Source organism: Natator depressus, chromosome 3, assembly GCF_965152275.1.
Source record: "Natator depressus isolate rNatDep1 chromosome 3, rNatDep2.hap1, whole genome shotgun sequence".
Classification (NCBI taxonomy): domain Eukaryota; kingdom Metazoa; phylum Chordata; order Testudines; family Cheloniidae; genus Natator; species Natator depressus.
The window spans coordinates 8,459,958-8,475,127 of record NC_134236.1 but is presented as its reverse complement, the minus strand read 5'-3'; the positions used below and the strand labels follow the sequence as shown (position 1 = coordinate 8,475,127).

The window sequence follows — 15,170 nt, the reverse complement described above, 5'->3', positions numbered from 1 at the left end:
GGTATGGAGCATGAACATGTAGAGATGTTTGCGGGGCACGGTCTGGAGACAGACTGAGTGGATGGCATTCAGCCAACTCAGGTGGTATATCAGAGCCCTCTGGAGGGCTCGCGGGGCAGAGACCTGACAATGTGCGCTGGAGGGTCAGGGGCAATGGGTGGGTGGGAAGCACCGTCCTGCAGGACCTGCTCGATATAAGTGAGAGAGAACCAAGGTGCAAGACCGCCCTCAGCTCCTGTAGCACGACAGGGGACACGTAGAGTGGGCAATCCCATGTGCTGGCCAAGCTCTACGGGGTCTATCCAATTCCTTCAGTGTAGTCCAGGAAGTCTCTGATTCTGGTGACATCAGCCAGGACCATTCTCCAGCACACCAAGAGGGACTCCACCATCTGCACATGAAGATGAGGGTTATGGAGCAGGGATTTTGTAAGGAGATCCTCCCACTCAGTGGCCACTATGGATCTGGTTGCTGAGACTGGCTTCCAAATCCTGAGGAGGTCTTGGTCAAGATGATAAGCGTCAAGATAGAACAGCGGATCAGCATCCCACTGGTTGACATAGAGCGTGGGTGGGAGGGAGCCCACCTGCCACCCATCCCCAACTCCCCAGCCATCAGGCTAGAGCTCTTGACCCAGCTGACCCGGGCAGAAGAGGCCGCTGAACAGCTGTCTTGGCAAGCTGCCCTCTGTGCCAGGTCCCCCAGGTCCTGACTCCTGAGCCACGAGTAGCACATCGTTGGCATACCCCACCAGATGACCTGCAAGTCTGGCTCTTGAAGCAGCAACCCCGTCATCCTCTTGCAGAGGAGATAGAGGAAGGGCTGGATGCTATACCGCTGGCCAGACAGTGGGCAACCCTGATGACCAAAGGTGCCAGACTCAGTAAGGGCCCAAATGAGCTTGACCAGACACTCCACAGAGATGCACAGCATCTGGAGGAACCCCACGAAGCAAAGCCTGAAGCCAAATGCCTGTAAAGTGCCCATAAGATACCTGTGATCCACCTGTGAAACGCCTTCTCCTGGTCAAGGGGCAGGAGGATGAGGGACAGATAATCCTTACACACCAGATGGAGAAGTTCCCAGTGTGACATTCTCCTCTGGTGTTATCTGGACCAGTGATCTGCTAGGTCACTCCAGTCCTTGACTCTGGGAGCCAGCCTTACCCTGCTCTGCTGTGAGAACCCCCACTCCTGGGCTGTTCACGCACAGCCTCTGGCATGTAATTTGCTCCTTGGAATGTGGAACCGAATGACACTAGCCAATATCTCCGGTCCCAGACACAACCTCAAGAACCTCCGTTTTGCAGTGTCCTGTTTTGCCCACTGGACGCTGCAAGCTTATATAAGTTCATCAATTTAACAAAGAAATTGATATGTACCAGGCTTGTTCTCCCAAGGGGAGTCTCTGACATGCTTCAAACCAAACGCACTGCTTCAGGTAGAATAAACAAACAAATTTATTAACTACAAAGCTAGATTTTGAGTGATTATAAGTCAAAGCACAACAAGTCAGATTTGGTCAAATGAAATAAAAGCAAAATGCATTCTAAGCTGATCTTAACACTTTCAGTGCCCTTACAAACTTAGATGCTTCTCACCACAGACTGGCTGGTTTCCCTTCAGCCAGGCTCTCCCCTTTGATCAGCACTTCAGTCGCTTGGTGGTAATGTCTGTAGATGTAGGTGGAAGAGAGAGGAAGAGCATGGCAAATGTCTCTCCCTTTTATCATGTTCTTTCTTCCCTCTTGGCTTTGCCCCCCCGCCCCTCTTCAGAGTCAGGTGGGCATTACCTCATCATAGTCCCAAAATGACCAAAGGAAGAGGGGTGACTCACTTGAGAGTCCAACAGATCCTTTGTTGCTGCATAGGCCAGTGTCCTTTGTTTCTGTGAGGCTGGGCTGGGTTTGTCCCATACATGACCTAATGAGATGTGAACTGCCCCTCTGCTCTTGGAGAATTTTGCCTGGGCAAAATGTTTTAAGCCATGAGGACACATTTTCAGCCTCATAACTATATACATGAAATTACAACCTGTAACATTATTATAACATTACTGTAACAACAATTACTATAACATCACTATAACGACAATGCTCAGTGCATCATGAGCCTTCCAAAGACACCCGACATGACAAACGTTGCATTGGATACCACACAATCGTATTATAAGGATGAACGTGGGGGTGGATGGTGTTCCCCTGAGGTACAGAACGTCACACCTGGTCTCGACAGAGATTGTCAAAAATGGTCCAGCCTGGGACAGTGTAGGTCTGGTTGGGGTGGATCATGTCTGCCAGCACAAACCAGAGCTGTAGCGGGGTGGCTTTAGCTACGATCTTATGGTCTGTGCTGAGTAGCGACACTGGGCACCAATTCTTCAGGTCACAGAAGTTCCCCTTCTTCAGCAACAGGGCAAGCATTGCCCATCCATGTGACAAGGGGTGCACCCTGCTCCTGCTCCAAATGATGGCAAGATCCAGGCTGAGGATGTCCCAGATCGTGCGGTAAAACTCTATGGTCAGCCTGTTGATGCCCAAAGATGTATTGGTGGGCATCAAATGGAGGCCTTTCAAGAATTCCACCAGAGTGAGAGGAAGCTCCAGCCAGCCTCAGTCTTCTGCACTGGGCATAGAGAGTTCATCCCACAGGACCTTGCAAGTGTCAATACTGGTCAGACGTGGGGAGAAAAGGACTGTGTAGAAAGCTGCCATCTTTTCCTGCCTCCACTGGATCTGTGAAAGGGGTGCTATCCTCTGCCAAGAGGCAGGTAATGTGCTTTCTGACACCCTTCTTTTCCAGGGCCTAGAAGATCCATGAAGGAGCCTGATGCGCAATTGAACAAAAGGGCCCCAGGGTTGTCAAGGGACTGGAGTTCATCTCTCATCTCCTGACACTCCCTGCAGAGGGATGGGTCCCCCAAACCTGCAGGGCAACAGCCTGGGCTTTAGTATAGATACATGGACCCCATCTGAGCATCCCACAGTCTTCAATGTATTTATCATCACAACACCCCCATGACTGTCCCCATGCTACAGACGAGGAACTGAGGCTCAAAGACACTGACTTGCCCAAGGTCCCCCAGGAAGGCTGTGGCTGAGCAGAGAATTGCATCCAGGTCTCCCAAGTCCCAGGCTAGTATCCTAACCACTGGGCCATCCTTCCTCACACCACTGATGCAACAGACTTGTAGCCATGGACTGTGGCAAACTGGATTAAAATTCTGCAGATTCTCTACCGCTCAGTGTAGACAGCTAGATATTTTTCTGCAGCTTCGCTGACATTTAAAAATGGCAGGTTTTAATGCACCGAATATGAACACGAATAGTAGGCTCAGGAATGCAGCCCCTGGCGTTATTCTGGCATTAAAACCCATTTATTTTTATGCTGGTCTCACAGTTTCTATTTTGATTCCCTGCAGATTTCTGTACTGACAACATATATCTGCACTGTATAAACTGGAGGCTTTTGTAGCTGGGGCTTTTAGCACCTGGAGAGGTACCTGGAAAGGAGCTGAAAGCAGTTAGGGAGAGATGGATAAACACATTAGCTGGAGGTTTCTGTTAAAGTGATCGGTGGTGAAATAGTTAAGAATGTGGACTTTTACGTTATCCTTAGGTTTCAGATTGGATGAATGGGACAGTTGACACCTTTTAGAACAGGGGTGGGCAAACTTTTTAGCCTGAGAGCCGCATCGGGTTTCGGAAATTGTATAGAGGGCTGGTTAGGGGAGGCTATGCCTCCCCAAACATCCAGGCGTGACCCGGCCCCCGCCCCCTATCCTGCCTGCTTCTCACCCCCTGAGGGCCCCGCCCCCAGGACTCCTGCCCCATCAAACCCCGCCCCTTCCCTGAGGGGCCCCCCCCGGGACCCCTGCCCCATCCACCCCCCCCACTCCCTGTCCCCTGACCACCCCTGGAACCCCCACCCCTGACTGCCCCCCGCCGCCCCATCCAACCCCTCCTCTCATTCCTGACTGCCCCCCCAGGACTCCTGCCCCATCCAACCACCCCTTCTCCCTGATCGCCCCTGGAACCGCTGCCCCTTACTGCCCCCCGCAGCCCCATCCAACCCCTCCTCTCTTTCCTGACTGCCCCCCCGTGACCCCTGCCCCATCCAACCACCCCTTCTCCCCGTCCCCTGACTGCCCCCGGAACCCCTGCCCCTGCCTCTGCCCCTGCCCCCCCATCCAAACCCCCTCCTTCTTGACTGCCCTCCCGGACACCTGCCCCCATTCAACCCCTCTATTGCCTGCCCTCTGACTGCCCCGACCCCTATCCACACCCCCGCCCCCTGCCCACCACCCTGAACTCCCCTGCCCTCTATCCAACCCCGCCGCTCCCTGCCCCCTTACCGCGCAGCCTGGAGCACCGGTGGCTGGCGGCGCTACAGCCCCTCCACCACGCAGCACAGAGCACCGGGTCAGGCCGGGCACTGCAGCTGCACCGCCCCAGGAGCTCACAGCCCCCCCGCCCCGAGCATTGCGCCAGCGGCGCTGAGAGCTGAGGCTGCGGGGGAGGGGGAACAGCGGGGGAGGGGCCGGGGCCTAGCCTCCCGGGCCAGGAGCTCAGGGGCCGGGCAAGAGGGTCCCCCGGGCTGGATGTGGCCTGCGGGCCATAATTTGCCCACCTGTGTCTTAGAGTGATTGTTTCAGGTGGTGTGTGGACTCGGGCAGACAGCATTGCACTGGTTGATAGTTGGTTTGTTTTCAAGGTTTAATGAAAGCTGTGGGTCTACACTAGAAAACTAGGTCGGCATAAACACGTCATTCAGGGGTGTGGGAAACCCACATCCCTGAGCCGCATTGTTAAACTGACCTAAGTCTCTGTGTAGACAGCATTGCCGCCTCTCCGGGAGGTGGATTATCTATGCGGACGGCAGAATCCCTCCCGACAGCATAGGTAGCCTCTACACTTGCATAGCTGCGCCAGCGGCCTTTTAAGTGTAGACATACCTTTAGTAGCTGGGGTACATTTCTCAAGTAAAGAGACGGTAAAGGGTGGAATACGTGCAAATTCTCTGGCCACCGAATCACTGAGTACACTTAGCTTTTCTATGCAATTTGGCTAACCAGCTTCAATCCTGACCTACAGCCCTCCCCAGCTATTCCACTCCTGGGTTCCCCTGCCCAGCTCTTGGCCCTCAGTCCTGACCTGCAGCTCTTCCTGCTACTCCAGTCCTAAATAAAGGTCTGCAAATATGTGAGGCGCTTTGGTGGAGGTTTTTATTCCAGAGACAGATGACGACTAGGGACTGTGCTGAGATCCCCAAACTCATTTCACTTGTAACGTTTTACAGTGAGCTTTGAACATGATCTCCCAAGGCCAGTCAGAAGAACCCACAGCAGCAACCTAGCCCCTTCACATGACCTCTTCAGGACAAACCTCTCCAGAATAAATAAGGTTCTTTCGGTGGCATTTACATGTGGTGCAATAGGTTAAGTGGAGGCTGATGATCCGTAGTTCAAGAGAAAAGTGACAGTGTGGATTTGGATCAGGAAGCAGCATTCAGAAAACATGATCGATTTCCCAGCTTTGGGGCTCCTCATTGCATAGGGGCAGGGAAGATATTTCTATCTGTTCCCTACCAGTGAAAACATTCAGTTATGGGGTAAGCAATCATGTCTCTCTAAGAACTAATAGTGGGCCCACAAAATAGGTATTGCAGTAAATAGCAGATGGATAGTGACATATCACGGACCTAGATGGGATTTTCTGAAGCGTGTTGCTCCCACTGAAGTCAAGGCGAATTTCCCCACTGACTTCAATAGGAACAGAAATAGGTCAATGCCAAGTAGTTCTGATCTCATCTGGGAGTATTTTCTTTGCAGAAAGGGTCCGATAATAGGAAACCCATTGTCCTGAAAATGATTTCTGAACAGTTGTTATTCAGTGTGGATCAATGTGTTACACCTTAAGCCTCCCATGGGACAATGCAATTGGGACATTCTGGGTTTAGTTACTTAGAAAACTGCATGAGTGTGTCATACAGAAAGGGTAGTGACTCCTGTCAAAAAGCACACCGACATAACACTATTGTATTTTTCAGCGAAACAACATATCTGGTTTCACACCCTGTGGAGTGATGCACCAGATCCATAAAGCCTCCTGTTCTCAACCCCACTGCATCATGGGAAGTAAATGATGCAGCAGGTGTAGCTATGTATATGTTTCAATCACGTTGTCTGTATCCTATCCCTTCAAAGCTCTAGAGGCAGAACCGATGCTACAGAGGAGACCCGCAAACCCTATGCTCTCTCACAGGGCTTTAAGGGAAACAACAAAAGAATAAAAATAATCTAAAATTAAAATGAGACCTGGAGTACAGGGTCACTCTTGGATGGAAAAATCTAGCAGCTATCACACAGAATGACTCTTCAGGGCAAGCTATGGGCTTAGACAACAAGAGTATGCTGACACTCAACTAGATAGCCCATTCTCAGCTCATGCAATCACTGCCACTACTAAAATGTCTGCACACATACAAGAGATCAGCTCTTGGACGAAGAGCAGGTGGCTCAAGCTGAACCCAGGCAAGACCAAAGTGATGCTGGGTGGAAAGGAGAAATGCTTCAAAGAGCTGGCCAAGTCGCTGTCTCCACCTTCCATTGAAGACTCACAGCCCACATTGGTCAAAGTGGTGGTGCCTCAGGATCCTCTTTTCCTCCTGGATAACCAGGTAGCATCAGTTTAAAAAAATGCCTTCTTTACCTCCAGCTTGCTAGGAAACTTCATCCCCGATGAGGGCCTGGCCCCAGGGCTCCAGGCATTTGCACCTCTAGGTTGGATTATGGTAATTCTTTGCATCTAAAGCTGAATGCGAAGATGATGCACAAGCTCTCTGCCTTCTCCATGACTGAGGCCATTGCGAGCACATCAGGCATGTGCTCAAGTTCCCCCAGCGGCTGCCCGTCCGCTTCTGATATGCCAGTTTAAGGTCTGAGTTCTCATTTTCAAAGCAATTCATCGATCTAACTCCAGCGTCAACCAAAGACCGAATTTCCATCTATGAACTACCATGGCAGCTGCGTTCCTCTGGGACAATGCAGCTCCCACAGCCCAGGACAAAGCATTGTTTAGCAAGGGGATCCAGCTAAGGAACAACCTTCCAGAGGAGAGCAGGCAAATTCAGATTCTCACTGACCTACATTGCAAAGCCTTCCTCCTCAAGAAAGAAACTCCACTCTGTAATGCTCATAAATCAAACACCCCATTTATATCCAAACCCTGACCAACTCCACCCCTCCCCCCAAAAAGAAAAAGAACCCCAAAACCTACTCCAAGCAGAATTTTGACCTCTAAAAAGGAGATGTCCTAGAGACTCCATGAAGTCCACTCAGGGTTTCATTACTGATTTTATGTGGAAGGGGCTCAGATGCTCCAGTGATGGGCATCAGTATAAAACCCTAAAATAGGTAAGTGTTCAGAGACGTATTATTCCTTTAGCTTTATGTAAGGAGGCTCAGGCCATAGATTTATAGGTACAGGAGACTGGTTAATTTAGCCTCTCCCTAGTGTAGAGACCTCTGTTCAGAGCCCTCTGTTGCCCACAAAGCCAAGTTCAGTATTAAGTTTTATGCTAAACCTACCAAACATTTATCCCCATCAAACCTGGCAGCATCAGCTCAGCAGTGGAGCAGAAAAGAGGGGTGTTAGCAGTGATTCGAATTGCAATCAAACATGAACAGTAAAGAACTTTCTCACTAGGGTAAGTTACAGTGGGTCAGAGAAATACACAGTGCTGCTTTTGTTTTAAACTCAGTTTTGCTTTATAAAACTACACAGCTTAAAAGTACATCAAGTCTCTCGACAAGACACGCATGCGTAGTCATTTCAGTGTTTCCAGTCAGTTCAGGTAAACAACAAAAGCAGACATAAAAATACCTTTTATTCTATTGGTTGAATTTATAAGAGTAAAACACAGTGCATTCACAGTTTATATATCCAACACACCAGAAGGGGTAAGTGCATCCCTGAACATAGGAACTATTTCTGAACAACAATCAGCCATTAACAAGACTCTTCCTAGAAGTTGGCCTTTATGGCTTGGAATTGCACCATCCAGCAGCAGAATTATTTATCCTTCCTTCCTGGAAAATACACAGAGAACTAGGTTTGAAGCCAGAATCAAGTGGTTTCCTTAGCATGGGATATGAGGAGGCCTCCAAAGAGCTTAAGAATGTAAACTGACCTAGCTCCACATACTCCAATGCTGATTTAACACCAGCGCAGGATCTTGCCCGTAACATTTGAATTTGCTTTGGGAGAGAAGAAATGTTGCTAATTTAAAACTAAAGTTAACCTTATGGAGCAATGTCTCAAATGATTATTTATATGTCTGAGGTATAACAGCTGCTTTTCAGCAGATCTTTTCTCCCCCCAGCCCCATCTCCCCACAATCGGGCATCTGAAACTTGGTGTAGATGGAAATAATGTAGTCTTATGAAATTCGCAGCAAAAACAAACAAACAAAATAAATACATCAACCTTTAAATTGCTTTTAGTGGGGCTGGGGGGAAAGACAGAAAAGTTGCCTTGAAAGTGAGAGGAAAAGGATGTCTTGAATTGCACCAACTGCATGAAATAATGAATTTTAAGAACACAAAACTCTGTTGTGGGGTGGGTGTATGTGGAATTTGTCTTTAATGTGCTTTTATTTCCCACTGCTTAATACTTTCATAGCTTCAATCCTCTGTCCCCTACCGATTGTCCTTTTCTAGCTGGCACCTGTGGAAATGCAAGGGAGAAAGCTGAGTAGCTGCCGCAGACCTGTAGGGCGAGCTCACAGCTTTGTTTCTGTGTGGTTCCAGTAAAAATCATGGCTATAATTTTTCAGGAAGAGCACAATGGCTGAATTCTGAGCCTACACTACCGACAACAGCCTTGTAAGAATTAAGTCATGACGTCAGGAGAACTCTGACTAAATGAGATGCCCAGAATGCAACACAATATGCAAGACAAAGAAAACAGCACGTGAAAATACAAAGAACCTGCACCCGGGTTTATGGCAATTTTATCTTGCACGACATTCACAATGGTCAGAAGACTGAACTTCTAATCTAACAGGTTAAGCAGGGGGAAAGACTTATTTGAAGTGAGAGAAAATACACTCACAAGCAAAGCCTACTCTCCACATAACATATGATACATTGTCAAAGCTTAAAGTGCACAGGTGGATCAATATACAATGGGTGGTGCTCTCATTTTTGGCTTGGAAGTCTCACCCTGGACATTTCGTAACAGCTAAAGCATTCCCTTCACACTACGATAAAATGAGTGCAATGGTTTCGCTCCCCTAGGAGAAGCCTGACCAGAGATGATTGCTATTTCCAGCACCATCTCAGATACAAGCACACACCTCCAGTCTCACAAATGTCCTAACCCCATTTGCTCTGGTACCCCTAGGAAGCTGCATTACTTGCATGCAGATTTGCAATGGAGGAATTTTAAAGAGAATGAACAAAGTGTGCAAGGCTTGGGTGCCAAAAGAAGGGGCTCTGGTTTCAGAGGTGCACAACAAAACCTGGGCCTGTATTTTCCTGAAAGAATTCCTCACTGTGTCAGTTTCCTCATCCTATGTGCAACGGCTGAGGGGGCACACTGTTCACTTGAACAACCCCATCAGGACGGGCTTTTACCCATTGGTACCTTAATCAGTACCATGCCAACAGTTTGTGGAGGGCCAGAGACTCACAGGCGAGGTTTAAGCAGCTGCAGAGCCTGTGCATCCCACTCTGCTAAGGTTATTTCAGCCAGCCAGAGCAAGCCCACGGTGGGAGATTTCAGGCTGTAACTGGGAGGACATGGCCAGGATGATGACACTGGGTAGAGAGGCCTTGTCATATTCATAGGGACGTTCGTGCCATCATTATCCAGGTGTGACTACAGGAAGAACATCCGGCCTCCACTTAGTGACAACAGAGCTTCCCAGAGCTGGACGCCTCCCAGGCTCTAGGATCATAGTGTCCGGGGCAAATCCTGCAGTGTTTATTCTGGGCTGGCCTGTGGCCGTCAGCCTGCATGCGGGGAGAGGTGGGAGTGTCTGTACGCGGGCGGTGGCAGCGACACCCTTTAAGGGTGCAATGTGCCGTTCCCAATAAAGAAGCCTGCCCGTAGCAGACGCAGGACCTGCAGCCCTACCCATGCAGCGTTGGTAGCTAAACCCCCGGCAACTTGCATTCTGAGAGGGGAGAAGGACAGAGATTGTTCCTGATATTTGAGCAGCAATGCTGGAGCAGAGGGATGAGGACAACAGACAGTTCCTTGCACCCTTTCCTCCCCAGGCAGGTTTAGGCACCATCTAATCCTTAATCTTTCCTCAGGCACATCTCTCCTGTTGGGTTTAGTATTTCCAGGAGTGAAGTTTCTGTAGCCTGGCTCAGGGACAGAGAAATAACTAAGCTTTGCTGGGAAAGTCAGACTACCTTTGACTTCTGCAGGCTCAAGATAGGTGTTACTGCTTAGCACATGAGGAAACATAGAACTGGCTCGTCCCTATGAAATAACTTAGTCTCAAGAGCCATTTCCTAGACGTGCCAAACAGGAGAGGGCCTGATCCTGAGAAGCTGAGCACTCTGCTCCCTGTGAAGTCAACCAGAGCTCAGGGCGCTCAGCATTTCAGGCCCACTCTGCTGAAACAGGGGGTGAATATTGTTTTAAGTAAAATCTTAGGGCACAGGATTCCCTGGTGCATTGCGCTCAGCCTCTCCCTGCAGACAGTCGGCCCACAGGCACGTGGCATTTGGTTTTAAACACTCACGTCCCGGATTTCATCCCCGCTGTGCTCTCTAGTGAATTCGCTGGGCTTTTGGCACAGGCACAAAGAGCAAAGGCCTCTGCACTCAAGCCACATTCGAAAAGCTGCATTCCTCTGCCCTCCCCTCCCCAGCGATAGTGCTTCCCAGTCTGGCCGGAGAAGGGTTCTCTCCCACCAGGGACAATTCACTGCCCATCCAAGTTCCATATTGGGCCCTTACTTAAGAGGCTAAGACATGGGCAGGCTTATGTCCTGTTGTGACCAAGAAGTCAGCCCCTGATCCAACGTGTCTAACACAGAGGTCACTGACATTCTCTACTAGTTTCAAGGAATCAGGGACCATACCCGGAGTTTCCTTGAACCTCAGGGGTATTTGTAGTGTAGACAGCCAATCCACGTGCAAGGCGGCTGCCTCTGCTAGCGTCCTGTCTCTGAATCTAGAGCAAACTCAGAGCCGATGCTGTAAGATGAGCATTTAGGCCATGGCACGCGGGACTCGTTTGTGCTGGGGTAGGCCAGATTGCTCTTGCTGGTTTTAGCATTGGGATAAACAACCACAATGATGCGCTCGGAGCCAGCCCCTCCCACTCATCTAAGGAGAAGCCTCAAGGGCCAGTAATGCCTAGCAGGGGAGGCTTCATTCAAGAATTCACGTGAAACAAGACTGGGGGCCAAATCCACTCCTGGTGAGAACTGGTGCAACACCACTGCCTTCAGAAGCGCTGCTCACGCCAGCCGTGAATCTGGGCCTCAGACTCAATCAGGAACGTGGTTCAAGACTGGGTGCACTGGGCACAGCTCCTCTGCTCAGCTCTCAAGGTAGAAAGAAACTGGCACAGTGGTGAAACGCAGCTACCGAGGGCCAACTCCTGTTCCTCTGTCAGTTAGTGGAAGCAGGAGGAGGCCCCTAGTCTCCATTACTAAGACAGTAATGAGTGCTGGGGAGGAGAGGGTTGCCCTGGTCAACTTGCTCTCCGGGAATCGTGGGCGTGGGGTCCGCCAGGGGCTTTCCGGATCCGTCCTCTATTTGATGGTTTTGAGAAGCGCCGTCCGCGCATTCACGACAGCTTTGAAGGCGTCCTCGCTGCCGGGAGCCATGCACTTGTCCGGATGGAGCAGCACGGCCAGCTTCCGATAGGCTTTGTTCACCTCGTCCCTATGAGAGATGAGACAATCATCAGCAACAGGGTGACGTCCGGAGGCCTTCCTTTACGTACAGCTGCCATGTTAGGAGGCACCCATCAGCCCTCACTCCCTGCTCGGGAGACAGACTATGGGGGGGTGGGGAGAAGAGCAGTGAAGGCGCAGAGTTGTTCCCATTCTAACCTTCCCCACTCCCAGCTCTTTGCAGTTGCTCATAAATTTCCAAACCTTTCCCCTTTCAGGCTGAAATTGTCCAGGCTTGGACTGTGCCGGAATGTAACTTATGATGGGAAGCTAGAGGAAAAGCATGCTGACCGCTTCTCAGCGCAAGGTAAGTGGAAAGAAAAAATACATTCTTCCCAAATGTCTGCAAACAGCCCTCCAGCCAGACCAGCTGGGCTTTACAAGCTGAAGTTTGGCAAGGAAGTGACCCTTTCGGAGGAGCAGCACATGGCTTTGTTCAGAAAGAACCTGGGTTTGATTTAAGAGTTATGACCATTTCAGACTATATATGCAGCATGTGCAGATGTTTTTGTGCAAGCTCAGTTCACCCTGGGGTAGAGGCCAGCGCAGGCCCCTGGAATTAAGTGATGGACAGGCCCTGCGCCGCATCCTGTTTGCATACCGAGGAGAAGATATTGTGTCCTGTGTGTTGGAGGGGTGACTGCACTAACTTCGCTTCACAGCAAAGTGCCTAGTCACCTCACTTCACAGCAGTCAGCTGACAGGGAGGAACTAAGGTTGCGGGAAGGGCTCTTGTGGAGCAAGTGAAGTCAGCAATTCCCTTACCATCAGTTTCTCCTGGCCCTTGGATGGTCGGTGGGAGCACTGCCTGTCCCAGCTGCAGAGCTACTAATTTATGTAGGGGGCTAAGGCTCCTGGTGGATGGCAGGTCCTGAACTCTGCCAGAGCATAAGCAACTTGAAGGGGTCCTTTGAAACTTGAATACATAACGGTACAGCCGTAAAGTTCTCTTCTTGGGCACAATAAATAATCCTTTTTGCATTTCAGTACAGCACCTTTCAGCTAAGGATCTCAGAGTGCTTTACAAACATCTGCTGAGCTTCCCAGCACCCTTCTGGGGTAGATATTCTTGGAATTTCAGATAGGGCACTGAGACACAGAGGTGAGTTGACTTGTCCAGGTCACTCAGCAGAGTCAGGAATCCCCAAGTTTCAATCTCCTGCTCTAATCACTTGCAACACGCTATAGGATGGGTGCTAATGATCACTTCCAACCAGCAGCCAGCCATCTTTAGGAAGACAGGGGAAGTCTTGCAGCTTTTGGGAAAAAAAACCCCACAACAACAGCAATTTGCACAGAAAGAAGCATTGTGATGGCAAGTCCTTGCCTGCAAGGTGTGTGGAGAAAACAGCAGCTTTATGGCAGCACAAAAACTTCCCTACAGTCAGAGAGCAGGGAAAGATACTGCTTCATCTGTAAAAATCTTAACATCTCTCTCTTGGAGAGATCATAAGGGTTATTGTCAGACAAACTGGACTGGACAAAGAAGCACTGAGAAAGGACAACAGATTGTGCAGCTGGCAAGTGTACAATGTTAAAAGATTTGTATCCGTTATAGTGCTTTTTTCATCCATAGATCCAAAGCACTTGACAATGGAGGCAAATATAATTATCCCCATTTTAACAGATGGGAAAACAAAGGCTCAGAGAGGTGAAGTGGCCAGGAAAGCAGCCTGGAATAGAAACTTGGTCTCCTGAGCCCCAGTCCAGTCCAGTCCCTGAACCACTGGACCGCACTGTCTTCTGGTTACTTCACTCGGATCTGACATGTCGCAAGTCAAGTGAAGCTGTATCTCACCACTGGTATTACTCAGTAGCAATGGCAGGAACAGCCTTGCTGGGTTTAGTATTATAAGATGTATAAGTCCTTAGCACCAGCTGCACTGTTGGACTTTGCACAGGTAAATCCCACAATCTAGATGACCAGCGTTACATCATCCCAGGGGAAAGTATTGACAATGCTACCTAGCACTTCTAAGGTGACAAGGTGTATTCCATGTGAGGATCTTGAAGTGCTTTACAAATGTTAGTGAAGAAAGTATTTCGCTCCCTGTTTTATAGGCATGGAAATGGAGGCAGAGAGAGATTAAGCAGTTTGCCCAAGGCCACAGAAGAAGTAAGAGGTACAACAGAAGTGTTCAAATAGGTTCTGTTCCTAATCAAACCACTTTCCCTCTCTAGCAGGAAACTCTTACCAGGTTCCTTGTTAATTAAAGGATAGTAGTGTCATTAATTCCAAATCGACATGCTTTTATGGAAAATAGGTCTTTTTATATAAACGTATCATCATTTTTGATGAGATTACAAGTTTGGTTGATATGGTAACTGTTGACATAATACACGTAGGCTTCTGTAAGACATTTGACCTAGTCTCACATGACATTGTGATAAAAAAAAAATCAGCACTAAAAAAAAATTTTTTTTTTTTAAAATCAGTGTAGCTCATAAAAAGAAAAGGAGGACTTGTGGCACCTTAGAGACTAACAAATTTATCTGAGCATAAACTTTCGTGAGCTACAGCTCACTTCATCGGATGCATTCATTCATTATTTTTTTTTTCCCCCCACTGAATACATCCGATGAAGTGAGCTGTAGCTCACGAAAGCTTATGCTCAAATAAATGTGTTAGTCTCTAAGGTGCCACAAGTCCTCCTGTTCTTTTTGCAGACACAGACTAACACGGCTGCTACTCTGAAAAATGTAGCTCATATTAAATGTATTGAACACTCACTAGTAGATTGCAAAAAAATATTGTAAATGGGGAATCATCATTGTAGGGAGGTGCTTTGAGTGGGGTCCCACAGGGGCCTGTTCTTGCCCCAAAGCTATTCAATATCTTCATCGAGGATTTGCAAGAAAAGGAGGTGGTATTACCTCTGATCACGCCATCAGTGAGACCAGTGTTGGAATATTGTTTCCACACCTTAAAAGAGGATGATGGAAAACTGAAAGGGGTTCAGAAGAAAGCTACAGAATGATATGATGTCTGGAAAAACCTGCCTTATAGCGAAAGACTTCAGAAACTCAAATCTATTTAGTTTATCCAAGAGAAAGTTAAGACTACTTGATCATGGTGGCCTACAAATACCTACATGGCGAAGAGATTAAGATTAAGCTTTGGATCCAATGTTTGGAAGTTCAAACTAAACAAATTCCCTAGGGCTGTGGTGGATTCTCCATCACTTGAAGCCTGAGTGTCTTTCTAAAGATCTGCTCTAGCTCAAACAGAAGTTACGAGCTTGATGCAGAA

The 15,170-nt window shown here is 48.7% G+C and overlaps 1 protein-coding gene across 1 annotated transcript in view; it reads right to left on the bottom strand.

The window, feature by feature from the left end:
• Positions 1-7,747: 7,747 nt before the first annotated feature.
• Positions 7,748-15,170, bottom strand: part of DNAJC27 (DnaJ heat shock protein family (Hsp40) member C27) — a 16,056-nt gene continuing 8,633 nt past the window's right edge. Inside the window, exon 7 of the mRNA XM_074947386.1 lies at positions 7,748-11,909. Within this exon, the coding sequence (XP_074803487.1) occupies positions 11,777-11,909 (133 nt within the window). The 3' untranslated portion in view covers positions 7,748-11,776. The remainder of the gene's footprint in view (positions 11,910-15,170) is intronic.